At 48.1% G+C, this 20,132-nt stretch overlaps 1 protein-coding gene across 1 annotated transcript in view; it reads right to left on the bottom strand.

Moving 5' to 3' along the window:
* The window catches only part of ABCF2 (ATP binding cassette subfamily F member 2), a 36,362-nt gene extending 26,465 nt beyond the window's left edge, over positions 1 to 9,897 (bottom strand). Inside the window, exons 1-3 of the mRNA XM_068235245.1 lie at positions 9,776 to 9,897; positions 4,505 to 4,677; positions 2,560 to 2,772 (exon numbers count right to left, since the gene is read on the bottom strand). Coding sequence (XP_068091346.1) covers positions 2,560 to 2,772; positions 4,505 to 4,643 — 352 coding nt within the window. The 5' untranslated portion in view covers positions 4,644 to 4,677; positions 9,776 to 9,897. The remainder of the gene's footprint in view (positions 1 to 2,559; positions 2,773 to 4,504; positions 4,678 to 9,775) is intronic.
* Positions 9,898 to 20,132: the final 10,235 nt, after the last annotated feature.

The raw sequence follows: 20,132 nt of genomic DNA, 5'->3' as shown, positions 1-20,132 counted from the left end.
TCAGCTAAGCAAGACAGAGTGTGAATTTTAAACAGTAATAATACAGTTATAAAACTAAAAATTGAGACCATTTTCCTAGCAGTTGGCTGATGGTGTAATGGTTAAGGGCTCTGCCTCTGACACAGGAGACCAGGGTTCGAATCTCGGCTCTGCCTGTTCAGTAAGCCAGCACTAATTCAGTAGGAGACCTTTGGCAAGTCTCCCTTACACTGCTACTGCCAATAGAGCGCGCCCTAGTGGCTGCTGCTCTGCTCTGGCGCTTTGAGTCCGCAAGGAGAAAAGCGCAATATAAATGTTATTTGTCTTGTCTAATATTCTATTTTACATCCATACTACACATACAATTCACCATCTCATAAGTTTGTCACTTCCAGTGTCCTTTAATGCAATATTCAGGAATGGAGGACCAGATGCCTATTAATATCAGTAACAGCACCGCTGACTCACCTCATTAACCGTCCACAACCAGGAAGTGGCAGATTCACTAAGCCTAATGAGGTTAAATATAACGTGCACAGGACAGGTCAGCACATTATAGAGGCCAAGTCTAAATAAACAGCATACTTGGCCACTTGTTATATAATACAAAGCCTTGCAAGTAAGGTGGATTCATATTACACCTCAAGGGAAGCCAATCTTCCTGAAACTGCCCATCAGCCCAGCACTCGCTTCATTCCGTACTACTGATTTATGGACTTTGACTAGAACCAGCACAGCTATTTTTGTATATAGAGCTCCTAAGCTAAAAATGACTGGCTAAATACTCACCTGTCCTGAGGTCGTTGGGTCACAGGTGATGCTCCGCCCCCTTCCTCAGCAGTGCAGACGCGGCCATGTTTCAGAAGACCACTAAAGCTCTTCAGGAAAACTTCACCTACGAGGCCGCAGCCCTCCACCAATTAGGCAGCAGCTGTTAAGCTGGGGGCGTGCCAAAGCAGATGGGCATGGCTAGAGACTTGGCAGGGATTTGGAGGGAAAAAATGTCAGGACCCATTTTTCTGAGGGAGGCGGAGCGATTATCTGCTTGGAAGTTGTTAGAACAGGTAAGTATTAAACCCATCCCCCATCATCATTAAAGGACAAGAAGTGAGAATATGGAGGCTGCCATGTTTATTTCCTTCAAAACAATACCAGTTGCCTGGCAGCCCTGATCTATTTGAATTCAGTAGCGTCTGAATCACACAAGAAACAAGCATGCAACTAATTGTCAGATCTGACAATGTCAGAAACACCTGTTCTGCTGGATGTTTGTTCAGGGGCTGTGGCTAAAAATATTAGAGGCAGAGGATCAGCAGGGCTGCCAGGCAACGGGTATCACTTAAAAGGAAATAACTGTCAGCCTCCATACACTCCTCACTTCAGTTGTCCTTTAAGACAGAGCCTGTCATTTTTAGCATAGGTACTCTATAATTGTAAAGGTAGCTGAATCCGGTCAGCCATACTGTGTTTGGGCAGCGGATGACAAAAGAATGGTTACAGCACAGCCAAGAAGTACAGCATGCAATGTCTGGTGAGTTGTTACTCCCACTCATAATACTGAACTGGGTACTACGGAGCTCAGGTGCTGCTCCACAACCAACGCAGTGAGCTAACCTGCTGGCCACTGTCTATGTGAGGCAAGCCTAAACAAGTAGAAACGATTGCCATGGACACTCCTTCACACAAATGAGCTGCAGAGGGGAACAATTTTTTTTGCCTATTATGCAAATTAGGGTTCAACAGGAACCAGAATTAGCAAGAGCCGAACAGGAAGTCTGCAGTGACCAGTCAGATGTGGCAGCTGGCAATTTACTGCCGCCAACTTAATCAACGGCTGCAGGCTAATCAATTGGCAGCTCACAAATTTGATTGGCCCCCTACACAATTCCTGCTCAGCCCCCAAAATTCTGGTTCTAGTTGAATTTTCATATTGGTCAAGTATTAACACTATACACTCGTCACGCCATCGGTCTGCTCCTTCAGCCAATGCATTAAAGGCCTGGTTGTACTAAACTCCATCCGGAAGTCTCAACTAACTGGCTGCCAGCGGGGGGAGCTATGGGGGCATGCCGCTATCATTAACCAGAGCAGTGGGAACCACTTACAAAATCTCCAGTCCTCTTCACTTCCTGCAGCATCCTCCAACAGCTCCCGATGCGTCATGTGACCCGGATCAGGAGCCGTACAGAGAAGATATCATGTGACCCGCATCAGGAGGCGTACAGAGAAGAGAACATGTGACCCGCATCAGGAGGCGTACAGAGAAGATATCATGTGACCCGCATCAGGAGCCGTACAGAGCAGATGTAACTTCAAGAAGTGATGAGGACCAGGTCCAGAGCTTTTGTAAGTGGTTTACTCTGCTCTTTATTTGCTCTGTGCAGGGAGGTTAGTGTTACACTTAGGCCCCAGTTGCTTGAACTCACCAGCAACTGGAAATTACACATATCCGGCATCAGGCAATCCCCGCCTGTGCCGGATACCCAGGACTTTACTATAAGTCAATTGGACTGGATTGATTGGAGGGGTGAACCGGTTTATCCCTACATGAGCAGAGCTGGAGGAAGCTAAAGCTCTTACCCGTTCCATTCAGGCCGATGAGGCCATATCGCCGGCCGGAGTTCAGCTCTAAGGTGGTGTCGCTCAGAAGCTCCTGGCCGTGGAATGTCAGGGACATGTTGATGATGTGGACATCTGTGCTGTTGGGGTGGGATGCCAGGACGCCGGTCACTGCCCGGGCGGCTGCTTTCCGGAGTTCAAACTCCTCCATCTGTTGTGTCACCTCATCCACATCTGAAAGAGGAAAAGCACATTGCATTCTGGGAAGACAAAAACACTTAATCTACTCTATGAATTATGTGGAACCTTCCTGCAGGCCAGGACCGAGGGCTGACATTACCCAACACTCTGCTCCAATTTTAATAGTTTTACATTTCAGGAAGCATTCTCAGTGCAGCCACAAGTCTGATGCACTCTACAATGTGAAGAGGAGCAACAAGCTGTACTGTGGAGAGGGGAGGAGGGAAGAGGAGCGAGGAGCAGAATGTACTGTACTATAGGGGGGTGGGGGGGGGGGGGGGGTCGAAGGAAGTGAGGAGGTGGAGGAGCAATGTGCTGTACTGTGGAGGAGGAGCATTGTGTACTGTACTATTGGGGGGGGGGGCAGCAAAGGAAAGATGCATATATACTATGAAGAGGTAAGGGATAAGTGGGTTAGTACGCACCGTATGATGGAGGGGAGGAGCAAGTGCATTACCCTGGACAGAGAGGGGGAGGAGCAAGTGTTTTACCATGGACTGATGGAGCAGAGAGGTGTGTACACTCAGATAGACACCCAGTATAACAAGTGTGAACTCTTTACTGAAGAAAACCTGCAGTGGTATATCATACACCACCATCAGGTAATGCAGCTTACTTAGAACAGAGAGGAGCACAGAATGGATACAGGAAATCACAATACCATAGAGATCATTGCAGCACTTTACAGACAGTGACATCTTGTGGTTGCTTTACTATACTGCAGTTTAATTAATCCGGTGGATACTTCCAACACAGATGAGGCGGAAGAGTAGCAACAAATGATGTTCCATGGACAGGGGAAAAAAAAAAAATGGGAGAGGCACACCAAGTGCTGTTTCATGCAGAGGGGATGGAGAGAGGAACCCCATGTGCTGCACCATGGAGAGGTGAGGAGAGGGAAGGCATGTATTGCATTAAGGGAGGAGGGGATATGAGCATTACAGACTGTCATATGGAGAGGACAGGGGAGAGCAGCACCAAGTGTTGTACCATGGAGAGGTGACAGGGGAAAGGACCCCCAAGCATAGGTGACAAGAGAGGAGAAGCAGGCATTGTATTAGGGGGGGATGATAAGAGTACAATGGAGAGAGTAGGCGATGCATGTAATGTATAAAGGGGGGTAAAAGGATAAGAGCAGCATGTGCTGTACCATGGAGAGGGAAGGAGGAGCAGGTAATGTATTCAGAGGGGTAGCGGGATAGGAGCACCATGTACCATGGAGAGGGGAAGCAGGTATTGTATTAAGGGGGTAGTGGGATAGGAGCAGCATGTGCTGTATCAAGCAAAGGAGGGAAGGGGGGGCGGCAAGATATAAGCAGCATGTGCTGTACCATTGAGACGGGAGGGAAAGCAGGTATTGTATTAAGGGAGGTAGCAGGATAGGAATAGCATGTGCTGTACCAAGAGGGGGGAAGGGAAGACAGCAGGATATAAGCAGCATGTGCTGTACCGTGGAGGGGGGGGCAGGTATTGTAATCAGGGGGGTAACGGGATATAAGCAGCATGTGCTGTACCGTGGAGGGGGGGCAGGTATTGTAATCAGGGGGGTAACGAGATATAAGCAGCATGTGCTGTACCATTGAGACGGGAGGGGAGGCAGGTGTTGTGGAGCGGGGAGAAAGAGCATTACAGGAACAGAAGTGAAGTGTATGAGTCATGAGACAAAGTCCCACATAAACTGGACTGCTGCCAGTCTGACTAAGTGTTCTCTCTGCAGTCGCCTCACCTGCTGCCGATGTTCCATTGGCCGTCTGTGGCTCTGCGTCCTCCCCTGCAGCCTCTCCATTCTCCTTCTTAGGTCTCTGGCGAGCTTTGGCTGCCTCCTTTTTCTTGGCAGCCTTCTTCTTGGCCAGGTCAGAGGGCATGTCTACAGGTCAAAGGTCACGCAATCCAGACAGCCTGAAGACCAGACAGCACACAAAGTGTGAGCGTTCATGTAAGTTACATACCAAATCTACCAACCCAACCAGCTACATCATCATCTCCAAGTCATTCCAACCAACACCATTCACCTCCAACCACTTCACTCTAAATGCCTCCGACGGGTGCCATCTTTATGGAAGGGTTCTCATTTTGGAATATCTGGACAACTTTTTTTACTTTTAATGTAGATATTTTATCACCACTCATCTTAACCTCTTCAGTTCTAATGAGGTGATAAAGTATTTACGCTGAGTGGCCAAAAGAATTAAAGACACCCTCTAACAATGATTGGTCCACTTTTAGCTCTGATCACAACTGATATTCTTCCTGGCATGGACTCCACAAGATGCTGATACCGTTGCTGAGGAATGTTGGCCTGTGCTGACACAATGGCAGCTCTAAGTTGAGTCATATTGGATGGCGGCGTTTCCAAACTTTTGACTGAAACTTTTCCAGACTTGAGGTTCAGCGTACTGAGCTGGTCATGGAATCAGGTTAAACTGTGATGTAGGCCTGAAAGATAAATCGAATTTAAATCGAAATCGCGATCACCAAGATCACAATTTCGGAACCGTCAAAGCGGCAATTATCGCGATCCCATCATTTCCACATTAGGGAAGTTTGAAGAAGTGGCTTCAAACTTCCCCAAAGTCCCGGCGCGTGCGGACCGCAGCGTTGGACATACTTTCCGCACGAGTCCAATGCTGTCCGTCGCCTATCACCGTCTGCCGGCTCTTGTGCTTGGCAAAACTCTGGGTTCCTGTATGTCACATGACATACAGGAAGTATTCCGTGCATTAGAGCCTGCAGGAGGCAAAGTGGACAGAGGGCCATCGCTGGACTCGTGCTTGAACCTATGTCCAGAACTGATGCAGCTTGGGGGATAGAGGAGGCACAGAGAGACACAGAGAGAAATAGAGCGGGCACAGAGACACACAGGGGGCAAGAGAGAGACCCAGAGGCAAAGGGGGCACAAAGAGAGACAGGGGGACAGAGAGGGAACAAACAGGCAAAGAGGGGGAACAAATCTTGATTTGAAGGAAATCGTGAATCAAATCGAAATCGCAATTTCGGACAGAAATCGCTCAATTCAATTTTTTCCTAAAATCGTTCAGGCCTACTGTGATGTACTCAAACCAATTTGCGACCGATCGAGCACGGTGGCAAGGGCCCACAACAGGCGCCTTTCCCTATTTTTCTGCGATACCAAAGCGCACCTAATGGTCTCCTGCTGCTAAAGCCCATCCTTCTGCAAAGTCCATCTTGTAGTGCGACTGCGTTGGGATTTGCTTTGTGATGCACCTGCATTTAATTCAGCTGTAATTTGTTGTCACCCCGGCAACCGCTACCTCAATCTACTCCCACCGGGCGCCGCTTCAGGACCATCTCCAACAGAACCTCCAGACACAGGTACTCTCTCTTTCCCCAAGCTGTCCTGGACCTCAACTCAGCCACCCCTTCACCTAATCCAGCCACTCACTGAGTAATGTAGCTTGCTATCCACACTGCAATTGTGTATTGCAAATTATATTTTACATGGTTTAATTGTATTATTACAATATATTCCCCATTCTTGTATTGTAAATGGTTTAATTTACTATTGTAATATGTTCTCCATTCTTTTATGTTCCTGTCCTGAAGGTTTACTGCTCTGTACTGTCAACAACTATTCTTTACACAATCCTGAACTTGGCAAATAAAATCTATTTTGATTCTTCAATATGTCACCATCTTCCTGACAGGTGATAATCATGCACATAGACTCTTCCACAGTCCTTGCATCCTCAACTTTTGCGGGGAACAGTATTAAAGGCCTTTGCAAAGCGCAAGTGTATATTACATCGACATTTCCAATATCCACACTAGTAATCAACACCTCATAAAAGCTGAGCATGTTAGTCGAACAAGACCTCTCCTTCGTAAACCCATGTTGATGCTGAGAAAAAGGCGTTTATCGATAACTGAACTGAATTCCTTTAGCACCCAGGGATGTATGCCATCCGGGCCAGGTGCCTCATCAATTTCAATTTTTATTTAATCTTGCTTTCACTCCTTCCAGCGTTAAGTACTTTATATTAAAATTAGAAGATTGTGACCATTCCACATCTGTAATTTACAATGCTGTTCCCCTTGTGATGAAAAAAGCAAAGCAAGCATTTCATAGCTCCGCCCTACCTCATCCTTTAAGAGTCTTACACAGTCCACTTTTTTTTTTCAGTTAATATACTTGTACAACCTCTGAGGATTTGATTTGTTATCCCTAGCAATTTCATTTTCACCTCCATTCTTTCCCAGCCCAATTTCTTTTTTACAATTTTTATTGCACTCCTTATAATTGCAAAATTCAGCGTCGACTCCATCCTCTAAGCATAATTTTCCCACTTCATTTTATCTCCAACTTTATGATTCATCCAGAGAGGCCTTTATTAAACCTAGGTGTTTTGTTTCGATATAAGATATATTTTCTACAATATTCATTGAGCATAATTTTCAAAGTTTGACATTTCCTTTCAGTGTCCTTCCCTTGTAGTACATTATCCCAGTCCACCAAACGTGGTGCATGGCTAAGTTGGTTGAGCCTTGCTTTTCTAAAATTCATAGTTTTAGTTCTACGACTCATCAATCACTAGAACAAACATTATGTTGCGATCACTATTCCATGAGTGTTCTTGTACCTGAACATTTGATACATTAACTGGTCTATTTGAAATGACCAAATCAAGCAGGGCTCTAGTTGGTTTTGTTACCATTTGAGTCAAGTACATGTCATGTAGTGTTGCCAGAAATCTTCCACTTTCAGCAGAGTGAGTAGCTTCAATATCCCAATCAATGCCTGGATAGTTGAAATCACCCATGATAACTATGACCTCACTTTTACTCAGGGCTGTGGAGTTGGAGACTGAGTCGAGGCACTTTTGGGCACCCGGAGTCGGAGTCGTTGAATTCATAAACTGATGAGTCGGATGATTTTTGTACAAAATCCACAGCCCTGATAAGTATTAGACTAGGGAGTCGGAGCAATTTTGGGCACCCGGAGTTGGAGTCGTGGTTTCATCAACTGAGGAGTTGGAATATTTTTGTACCGACTCCACAGCCCTGCTTTTACTAGCAGGTTTTTCCCATCTGCAGCGGTAGTTGCAGTTCTACAGCATCATGGATATGTGGCAGCCCTCAATAAGCAATTGGCAACAATTATTTCCACCATGAATATTTACCCAAACGGACTCTACCATATTCCTACACCATACTCAAGTAGTGGGGGCTTTTGGAACCATTTATCATCAACATACACTGCTGTTTTATCATCCAACTGTTAATACAACACACACCACCCAAACAGGCATTTCAACAATGAACATCTGAATAGGCGATGGCTAGCCAGACTGTTGGGTACAGTGTGTGGATAAAACATACTCAGGTGACTGGTTATCACCCCCACCTCATTTGACCCAAAGAAACGCGTAAAAATGTATGTGTTAATGTTCCTGCTCCAGCGGCAATGCGTAAAAACGTACGCAATGCGGCCCGCCAACCCAGAGGTCGGCAAAAGACGAAACTAGCTGGTGGATAGGGACTGGAGCGTGACTACGAGGGCACAGGATGGTTGCATGGGGCTGGGAGAAGCCCTAGGTAAGTGAAACTTTTTTTTTGCCTGACAATTACTTTAAGCTACTTCTGATTCTGGAAAATGTCAATTCAGCTGAAAAATATTAAGAATTCTATAGACTAATATAATGGCTGCACCCCTCTCTCCCATATTATTCATGTGCATATATCCCACTGATCCTTTCACATGACTAGTACCTCCCCTCTGAACCACACACTGCGTCTCCTGCCCATTTCTACCCCCATCACCAGGCCTACATTTGCAGCCTACCCATTCACTTCATCCCCCGCCTATTCTATCCTCGCCCTCACTTATTCCACCATTACCCCCAGCCCTACATCTCCCACCAACACTCACCGCATCCCCAGCCAACTAGCCCCAGGGGAGGGGAAGAGATGGGTTGGCAGATGTGGGGGTGATGGTAACATCAGACCCACATGTACCAGCCCATCCCTCTCCCGCCCCACCCATAATCCACCAATTCCACATCTGCCAACCCATCTTACCCCCCCCCCCCCCCCATTCCACATCTGCCTGCCCATCTCTTCCCAACCCCCCTCCCCCCAATTTCCACTAACTCCACATCTGCCAGCCCATATTCACTCCCCACATTCCACCAGCCCGTCTTTTAGGCCTTGTTTCCATCTATGCGCTACTGTCCACTTTTTATCAGCATATCAATGTTACACATTACCGAAAAGCAGACAGAAGCGCACAGATGGAAACAAGGCCTAAATCCACCCCCCCCCCATATTCTACCCTCCAGTACCGCCAGCCCCACATCAGCCACCCCCATATCCCACCCTCCACCACCAGCCCCATATTCCACTCTTACCACCACCAGCCCCCCCCCCCCATATTCCACATCTGCCCCCCTCCAATATTCCACTCTTACCACCACCAACCCCCCCCCCCCCCCAATATTCCACTCTTACCATCACTAACCCCCCCCCATATTCCACATTTGCCCCCCCCCCCCCAATATTCCACTCTTATTACAGCACCCCCACATCTGCCCCCCCCCCATATTCCACTTACCACCATCAACCCCCCCCCTCATATTCCACATCTACCCCGCCCCCCCCCCCCCCCAAATTTCACCCTTACCACCACATCTGTCCCCCCCACTCCCAGCATCCCAAGTCTACTTTACTCTTTCCACCTGCCAGTCTCCCCTCCCCATTCACTTATGCCCCTCTATACATCAGCATTACCGCCACCTGCCAGACTCCCCAGGAACCAGAACCCCGGGCACCCCCTCACTTCCTGATGCCTCTGGTATAGAGGAGCCCCCCTCCCCCACACACTTTCTGATCCCCGCATCCGGGCCCCCACATATGCTACTACCCTTCTCCCCCACAGATTGCCTCACCCCGGTCTCCCCTCCCCCACAAACTGCCGGTAACCTCTCATACCGGCACCCCCCGGATCCCCCCTCCAGCTGTGCCAGCGCTGCCATCTCCTCACCTCCCCCGGGTCTCTCACACTCTGCTCCACGTGCCGCCGGCTCTCCGACCAATCGCCGCCCTCTTTACTGAGAAGCCGGTGGGGTGATCGCGGTGTACACTGGGAGTTATAGTTTCCTGTCTCGCTCTCCCCGGCCTGACGTCACCGCTGCACACTCTATCTCCCAGCATGCCCTGCGTCGTCATCCGCGCTTCTGCCATATTGGGCTCGCTCCTGTGCGCGCACCCGGCTTCCTATTTCTTTCTGCGCAGGTGCGAGGCCCGGGCTGGGGCGGTGGCTTCTGCTCGTCATCTCATTGTGAAAGTCCCTGCTGCTGCATCATCCCAGGGGGGAGTGTCCAAAGTCTGAGGAGCCACGCCCATCACACTAATAATTACTTGCCAGAACCCATTTTCTCTATAGCCATCTTCTTTCTGTATACCCGCCTTCTACAGTGTTCTACTACTTTGCTTCTGTCCCCTTCCTGATTGCTTACCTACCACCACTATAACCACTTACCCCAGTATACCTGCCTATATCCTTTGCACCCACCTGTGTCTTGTGCATCGAATTAGTTTTTCTATACCTACCTACTTCCTGTACACATTCCTGGTACCACTGTATGTACCTATTTCCTGTCTACCTACTTGTGTCATGTATTGTGCACCTAATTACTTTGTCCAGGGCCAGATTTACCATAAGGCACTGTAGGCACCTGCCTACAGGCACCAGATGATGGAAAGCTAGCTCACTTCCCATTTTAACAGGGACAAGTGACATCCTGCAGACACCAGCGGTATGCCAGGTAAACGGCCCCCTCTTCCTCCCCCCTTGTCATTTTCTCACTGATCAGCTTTGATCTCTGCTGCTCTTATCTCTGCTCCCACCAGCTGCATCCCTCCTTGTCTTGTAACCCTTCCACTGCTGATCTTATCTCTGCTCCCACCAGCTGCATCCCTCCTTGTCTTGTAACCCTTCCACTGCTGATCTTAATAATACTCACCTAACTACGTAGGAAGATGGCTCACAAAGACGTCCACGAGCGTTCTCCAATCCATCTTCCTGCTGGCTGGTACATGCGACGATGGCACACGAACGCGAACAAGAGTTCAATAGATCTTTGTACTTTGAGCAGGAGTTGTTGACGCTTAAAGATCTGATCCTCCGTGACAGACATTGTCGCTGCGCATCTCAAACGTTTATGTAATCGTGCAACTGCACCAATGTTGTGATACCGAAACAATCACTTGTCGCTCAAAAAAATTGCCAGTTGTCGAAAAAATAGTGTAGTGGATACGGGCCTTTAGCTTTTTACTCTATTACACAGGTCAGGGCATCCTAATCATCCTGTAGCCATGGCTACTTAAAGGGACTCAGAGCTCAGTAAAGGGCAAAAATGTATACATACCTGGGACTTCCTCCAGGCCCCATACGCTCCAATCGCTCCCACACCGCTGTCCTCGACCTTCTGCAGCGCCGGCACTGGTTCCCCGCTCTGCCGTCAGTCGGCTCCAGTCTATGCAGGAGATGTGCGCTCTTCGCGTATCTTTCCAGCAGTTGCCGGAGAGATACGCAGAGGGTGAACTTCTCTTACGTGAGACTAGCTCAGACTCACGGAATGCAGGGACCCGGTACCGGCGCTTCAGAAGACTGAGGACAGCGGCGTGGGACCGATTGGAGCGTATGGAGCTGGAGGAAGCCCCAGGTATATATACATTTTTGCCTTTTACTGAGCTCTGCTACACTTCTTAATAACTACTTATTTATTTTATCTAGGGGCATAGTGGTTATTAAATTATGTAATCTGATGAAAAGGTGCATATAAATTATGTGCGTGTGTGAGGGGTGCTGTTGGTCGGTGGGGGGAGGGAGGGGGGGGGGGGCGCCTGGTGATGATCGACCTAGGGCGGCAAAAAGCACAAATCCGGCCCTGGTCCTGATGAGAGTGTAAATAAGAGGTTACTTACCCGGCTCTCGGCATTCCACTGAAGAGATCTCCCTCCAGTCAGGGGCGCCTCTAGCTACTTAAAAGATACCACAACCGAATGGTTGTGGTAAAATTGATTGCTGCACTGTGTAGGGGGTGATGAGTGCATACCTGCATTTCCTCCCGCCCCCTCCGTCTGCCGCCGTTCATGCTCTATACACTCCGGTGTGCGGCGACTTGCTTGACCTCTGCCCCGGACATACTGCGCCCTGTGTGCGCAGTATGTCCTTCCCCCTTCGCTTCTGGCCGGCGCATAGTGCCAGGCTCAGAAGCACGCTGTCCCCTTTTTGCTGCGTGTGCGCTCCATTACACCGAGCGTCACATGCTAATCATGTGACGCTCGGTGTAATGGAGCGCACACGCAGCAAAAAGGGGACAGCGTGCTTCTGAGCCTGGCACTATGCGCCGGCCAGAAGCGAAGGGGGAAGGACATACTGCGCACACAGGGCGCAGTATGTCCGGGGCAGAGGTCAAGCAAGTCGCCGCACACCGGAGTGTATAGAGCATGAACGGCGGCAGACGGAGGGGGCGGGAGGAAATGCAGGTATGCACTCATCACCCCCTACACAGTGCAGCAATCAATTTTACCACAACCATTCGGTTGTGGTATCCTTTAATACTGAGGGTCTTCTAGCTACTTAATATTAAGGGGCACCTGTGACCTATGACGGTAATTTAAATAAGGGAGAAGTGACAGCTGGGACAGCCAGCACACTTGCGGTGCAGATTGGTGGGGATTTGTAAGCTCATGGAGGGCGAAGTCAGCGGTAGCATATCTGTGCCTATAAGCTCTTGTGAAGTAAATCCAGGCCTGACTTTGTCTATACCCACTTACTTCCTGTGTACCTACCTGTGTGATGTGTACCTAAATACTTTGTCTATACCTGCCTATTTACTCTGTCCCAAAGCAATCATTGTGCACATTCTCATTACCTCTGTACCTACCTATATGCTGCTTACAAGCCTATTTCCTCTGGACCTACCTATGCCCTGTGTTTGTTTGTACCTCTGTATCTGTACATAGTTATTTCGGTTGAAAAAAGACATACGTCCATCGAGTTCAACCAGGGAACAAAGTACAACACCAGCCTGCTCCCTCACATATCCCTGTTGATCCAGAGGAAGGCGAAAAAACCCTTACAAGGCATGGTCCAATTAGCCCCAAAAGGGAAAAAAATTCCTTCCCGACTCCAGATGGCAATCAGATAAAATCCCTGGATCAACATCATTAGGCATTACCTAGTAATTGTAGCCATGGATGTCTTTCAACGCAAGGAAAGCATCTAAGCCCCCTTTAAATGCAGGTATAGAGTTTGCCATAACGACTTCCTGTGGCAATGCATTCCACATCTTAATCACTCTTACTGTAAAGAACCCTTTTCTAAATAAATGGCTAAAACGTTTTTCCTCCATGCGCAGATCGTGTCCTCTAGTCCTTTGAGAAGGCCTAGGGACAAAAAGCTCATCCGCCAAGCTATTATATTGCACTCTGATGTATTTATACATGTTACATACTCCTTGAGGCCCCAGGTAATAACCCTTTACCTATCTCCTGTGTACCAGTGCACACTATGGGCTTATTCACTAAGACAAATAGCATGCCTTATCCGAGTTAACATGCCTTATCAGAGTTAACACACCTTATCAGAGTTAACATGTCTTATCAGAGTAGCACAGCGAGCGCTACAAACGTATGCCTGGTAATTGGCAATGACGAGAGCTCCACTCGTCCTGCCCTGAGCCCCTGCGGGTCCAATCATATCACCGCACTTTGATTGGCCCAATAGGCTGCCTGTAAAGTTTCCTGTCAAGTGGCAGGCAGCCTATTGGGCCAATCAAAGTGTGGGGATAATGTCCTTTAAAGTTTAAAGGATACCCGAAGTGACATGTGACATGAGATTGGCATGTGTATGTACAGTGCCTAGCACACAAATAACTATGCTGTGTTCCTTTTTTTCTTTCTCTGTCTGAAAGAGTTAAATATCAGGTATGTAAGTGGCTGACTCAGTCCTGACTCAGACAGGAAGTGACTACAGTGTGACCCTCACTGATAAGAAATTCCAACTATAAAACACTTTCCTAGCAGAAAATGGCTTCTGAGAGCAGGAAATAGATAAAAAGGGGAATTTCTTATCAGTGAGGGTTACACTGTAGTCACTTCCTGTCTGAGTCAGGACTGAGTCAGCCACTTACCTACCTGATATTTAAATCTTTCAGGCAGAGAAAGAAAAAAAGGAACACAGCATAGGTATTTGTGTGCTTGGCACTGTACATACACGTCTATCTCATCACGTCACTTCGGGTATCCTTAAAAGTGATACCCCCCGCAGGGGCTCAGGTCAGGACGAGTGGAGCTCTCGTCATTGCCAATTAGCAAGCATAAGTTTGTAGCGCTCGCTATGCTACTCTGATAAGGCATGTTAACTCTGATAAGGCACGCTATTTGTTATAGTGAATCAACCCCTTTGTACCTAGCCATTTCTTGTATACTCAACCTATCAATGTGTACATACCTTCTTGCTGTGTCTACTTATTCCTGCTTACCATTCTTATTCCTACGCATAAATTTGTCATGTGTACCCATCTGTGTATACTTACCTACTCCCTGCTTCCAACTCCCTGCTTCCCCCTGTGGTGAGTGTTGCAGTGCAGTTTTGGCTTACCTGTCCTCTGCACCCTTCTCCATTGCCATCGGGGGCCCCTGTACCTTGTGACCTTGTTGCATGTACGTGATACAGGAGCCCCTGCCAGCAATAAAGACATGGGAAATAGGAGGAGCTTGCCGGAGGATGGATGAGCCAAAACTACAATTCATCATGGGTCTGTGGGGTACACAATGGCGCGGGGGTCCAGTCAGAGGTCCATCGGTCATCTGGAAATTGAATGCCGCTTCCACCGCACACCTGACCAATCGCATTCAAGTGAGATCTTTCTGGGATACTGGATTAATCGTTTTAATTGATTCCGGACAAATATTGATCAAAACAACAATTGGGCGGGCACGTTGCAGCACCAATCTCTGCGGGATTTGATCATTGTCGAATCTGTGGGATACTGATGCCGTAGCAATAGGGTATTGTACTGGTGTAGCCATCAGTAAAAGCAAGAAGTTTTGAATCAGGATGACACCAGAATCTGTATTGTTAAAATCGCACAAAAGTAAACATACCAGTGCGTTAGGGGACATCTCCTATTACCCTCTGTCATAATTTCGCTGCTCCTCGCCGCATTAAAAGTGGTTAAAAACAGTTTTAAAAAGTTTGTTTATAAACAAACAAAATGGCCACCAAAACAGGAAGTAGGTTGATGTACAGTATGTCCACACATAGAAAATACATCCATACACAAGCAGGCTGTATACAGCCTTCCTTTTGAATCTCAAGAGATCATTTGTGTGTTTCTTTCCCCCTGCAGTTCTCATGCACTGAAGTTTCAGGCTGCTCTTTTCTTCCTGCAAACAGCTTTGCCCTTGTCTGTAATTCATCAGTATGTGAAAGCCCAGCCAGCTCAGAGGACGATTTATCCAGCTTGTAAAAGATAAGAGAGAAGCTGCTCTAATCTAAATAATACACAGGCAGTGTGCATAGAGGGGCCTGGAAGGTGGAGTTCATAGCAGAACCACAACACTGAAGAACTTGGCAGCCTTCCAGACACTGGCCGACAAGTCTGACAGGGGAAATATACATTGATTTATTACAGAGACAGTGATAGCAGAAAGTGCTGCAGTAAGCCAGAACACATTAGAATAGCTTTTGGAACTTGTAGGATGATAAAAAACAGGATGCAATTTTTGTTACGGAGTCTCTTTAACTCAAAAGAATAAGAGTAAGCAAGCTTTTCGGGTGTATAGCTTTCGTCGGGCTATACTTCGTCGGGAAACAGGATTGAAGCCCGACGAAGGCTATACAGCCGAAGGGCTAGTCCACACTGGGTGCTTTGGTAGCATTTTGCTGACCGCTGGCGATCCAAAAATCCACTTACCTGGGGCTTCCTCCAGCCCCTGTCAGCCGTTCTGTGCCCTCGCCGCAGCTCCACTCATCGCCGATGGCTCGGGGTCTGCACGAGTGGCTCTCAGAATCGCACTGACATCATCCCGACTGTACTGCGCAGGTGAAGTAGTTCTGCGCCTGCGCAGTACAGTCCAGATGACGTCAGCGCGACCAGTGAGCTGCATGCTGGAGCGCAGCGGAAGCCGACCTGGCTAGGTCAGCTTCTCCCCCGGAGGGGACCGGAGCTGCGGCGAGGGCACAGGACGGATGCAGGGGGCTGGAAGAAGTCACAGGTAAGTGGATTTTTAATTTTTAAAGTCCTCGGACCTTCCCTTTAAGTTAGCCAATAAATGGTATCATCCTGATTCAAAATTTCTTGCTTATACTGATGCTGCAAATCGAGTAATGTATGGGCACCTTTAGGATACAAAAGACTGAATGTAAAAATTGGATCTGTGTGTGTGTTTCTTTCAGCTTGGCTCTTTATCACGAGCCACTGGAGGTGGTGAATTCACCGCCTGTCATCTGCTCCCAGCACACGGCCGGACTCTTGCTAGCATTTAGCACAGACAGCGGTTGCCGTGCTCAGATGCGATATGAGATGTTTTTTCGTCGCTGAGTGACGCCACAGCGTGTCAAATATGACATCCACATTGTTACCAAACGCTGCCACTCCGCTGCATGTAATTGCATCCGAATGGTGCTTGTGGCCAGCAGCTGAGTGGCTGAACTTCTCATAGCAAAGAGGCCTAAGGGCTCGTTTCCACTAGTGTGGCGTGCGTCTGTGAGATGCACGCTGGCACTGAGCGGGTGGGCGGGATCGCAGGCGAACCCTATCAGCCATGCCGTGCACGGCTATGGGATTTGCAGCCTCCGCTGCGAATTCTGCAGGGGGTTCCGGTCAAATCTCTACAGCAAGCGATTCCGCCGGCGGCACCATTCTCCCCTATGGCAGAGTTTCCCCGTGTGATTCATGTGCGGGGAAACTCTGCGGAATAGCAGCAGTTTCCGCTCTAGTGGAAGCGGGCCCTAAAGGTGCCCATTAACGATAGAATATTTTCCTCAGATGCATTCCATCGATCAGATTTATACAATCGAATTGTACAGTAGCAGTATGTGCAGAAAATCGTCGTGAAATGATTCTATGGTCGATTGGAATACAGACTTTTGTCAAATGGAATGTTGGAAAGAGAAGGTTCCCTAAGCCACTCATTTATGGCAACAATCGATAATTACCTTCAGATTACTTACAACCCCGCAAATCTGATGGAATGGTCGCATCTGAGGAAATTAGTGTACTGTTAATGCGCACCTTAAAGTAAACCTGAGATGGTGTAAAAGAAAAAAGGTACTTAATGATTATGCCATCCAGGCAAGCAGTTACACACTCTGGAAAAGCTACAATGTTTCAATCCCTTCAGCGTCAGGCTTCGTTTCCACTAGCCGCCGCGCGTCCTACAAGAGCAATACTTATCCGGGGCTTACTCCAGCCCCATAAGGACGTGCGAGTCCCTTGGCTTCCTCCCACGCAGTAGACCTGGACTGACGCAACTGAGACAGTTACTGGGGCTGATCGCGGCTGAACAGCAGACGGCAAGGGACTGAACGTGCTTATGGGGCTGGAGGAAGCCCCGGGTAAGTATTGATTCATTCTATTTGTTAGTCTCTGGTTTACTTTGAGTGTTAGGTTAAGGAGGAGGGAGGTTAAGGTTTAAGGTTAGGCGTTAAGGAGGGAAAGGGGGGAGGTTAAAGAGAGTCTAAAGCAGGGGTGTCAAACTCAAATACAAAGTGGGCCAGCACCGAACACTAGGACCTAGCCGCGTGCCAACCTCAAAGTCTACTGGCCACCTTATAAAGTTCCCTGGTGTCCAATTACTCCCCTCCAACTAATATACAGTTCCCTGGTGTCTAGTGGTCCTCCTCCCTCCACTATACAGTTATCTGGTGTCTAGTAGTTCTCCCTCCCATACACAGATCCCTGGCATCTAGTGGCCCCCTCCCTCTCCAATACAGTTCCCTGGTGTCTAGTGTTTTCCCCCTTCCTCCCCCATATGACTTCCCTGGTGTTCTAGGGCTTCACCTCCAATATGGCTTCCCTGGTGGTCTGGAGTGGGCCAAACATAATGCAAAGTGGGGAAACCACTTGAGGGCCAAATTTAATGGCTCTGAGGGCCAGATTTGGCCCACGGGCCGGAGTTTGACGTGTATAGTCTAAAGCCTTTTAAAAATCCTCTTTTTATTTGACATTTATGTTAAGCAGTATGGCTAAAACGTCACATTGCAGCAGCAGCAGAACGATGTAATTAAACCCCCCAAATTGCCCAAATTCGAGGCTCCTTCCTGGTAGAGGCAGAGATTTGTGCAGTAGCTCTTTCTCTACTTGCATCAATCTCCGCAGATCTCCGCCTCCTCCCGCCCCTCTCAGTCTTCTATCACTGAAAGGGACGGGGAGAGGTGCAGATCCACGGAGATTGATGCAACTGGAGGCAGAGCTATAGCAAGAAGCTCTGCCTCCCCCGGGCAGCGACCGGCGACCTGGAAAGTCTTGGAATTTTGCCTCAGGATTTGGGGGGGGGGGGGGGGGTTAATTACATCATTCTGCCTGCGGGAATGCAACGTTTCAAATAAAAAGAGGATTTTTGGAAGGCTTCAGACTCTCTTTAAATGGAACCTGTAACAAAAAAAGTTCCCCTAGGGGGTACTCACCTCGGTAGGGGGAAACCTCAGGGTCCCAATGAGGCTTCCCCCTCCGCTGAAGCTGCAGGCAATCCAGCGCTGTCTCCCCCAAAGTCTCCGGTAATCGAGGCTCGACAAGCTACATTTATTTACCTTCCCTGGCTCCAGTGGGTGGCGCTGTTGCGGCTCTCAGCACAGAGATAGGCGGAAATAGCCGATCTCCGTTGGGTCCGCTCTACTACGCAGGCACAGGAGACATGCGCCTGCGCAGAAGAGCGGCCTGACAGCGACCGGCTATTTCCGCCTATCTCCGAGCGGAGAGACAATACTGCGCCTGCGCTGGAGCTGAGAAGGTAAATATTTACATCTCTGCCGTTCAGAGGGCCAGAGCGAGACCGCCGTTGGACACAGGAGGATGGGGGAGGCCTCGATAGGATCCCCCCAGGGGAACTTTTTGTCGTTACAGGTTTTCTTTAAGGGTTAGGTTTACTAATTTTACTAAACTATTTTTTTCATGTTACTTTAGTTATGTGCTGTCAATTATGTAAGTAGATGTGTTCATTCTGCACAGCCACAGCACCTCCATTGAAAGATATTCCAGGCTGTAATCTGAGACACTGACGGGATTGAAACATTGTATACACTTGTGGATGCCGAAGGGATTGAAACATTGTATACACTTGTGGATGCCGAAGGGATTGAAACATTGTATACAATTGTGGATGCCGAAGGGATTGAAACATTGTATACAATTGTGGATGCCGAAGGGATTGAAACATTGTATACACTTGTGGATGCTGAAGGGATTGAAACATTGTATACAGTTGTGGATGCTGATGGGATTGAAACATTGTATACACTTGTGGATGCTGAAGGGATTGAAACATTGTATACAGTTGTGGATGCTGAAGGGATTGAAACATTGTATACACTTTTGGATGTTGAAGGGATTGAAACATTGTATACAGTTGTGGATGCTGATGGGATTGAAACATTGTATACACTTGTGGATGTTGAAGGGATTGAAACATTGTATACAGTTGTGGATGCTGATAGGATTGAAACATTGTATACACTTTTCCTGAGTGTGTAACTGCCTGGACAGAATAATACATAAGTACTGAAAAAATATACATACCTGGAGCTTCCTCCAGTCCCCTCCAGGCTGATCGTCTACATTCTCCGCAATTTGTCCGGGGCGTACTTGCGCATGCATGGCCCCCCCATTGTGCTCCCATCACCAGGAGCATTCTGCACCTGTGCTGTACTACTGCTCAGATGCAGAACGCTCACAGCTACAGGATCGCGAAAGGGAGCGTTTGCGGCCAGGCTGACTGAAGGAATTTCCGGGGAAAGTTGCAGAGGATCCAGACAGCGCAGAAGGATGGTGAGGGAGCGATCAGCCTGGAGGAATCCCCAGGTATGCATAATTTTTACTTTTCCACCATCTAAGGTACCTTTAAAAGCGGTATAAGTGAGACAGTTAATCCAGGAGCCTCAAACAAGCTCTGCAGTGGATGCTGCACAGACAGGACTAGGAGAATGCCTGAAGCTAAGCATTCTCTATAGCTGGCCAGTCTATCTACCTCCTAGAGAGGCTAAGATCCTCTCTGTCCTGCTCTGTGCTGTTCCATATGGTGGAGTTGGAAAGTGAACTCTATGGTGGGACACTCTATCTAACCCCTTCCCTTTTTATGGTGGAACATCTTATTATGTTTCCCTATGA

This window comes from Hyperolius riggenbachi, chromosome 5, assembly GCF_040937935.1.
Source record: "Hyperolius riggenbachi isolate aHypRig1 chromosome 5, aHypRig1.pri, whole genome shotgun sequence".
NCBI lineage: Eukaryota > Metazoa > Chordata > Amphibia > Anura > Hyperoliidae > Hyperolius > Hyperolius riggenbachi.
The sequence above is the reverse complement of the archived record's forward strand: the minus strand, read 5'-3'. Positions and strand labels throughout refer to the sequence as shown.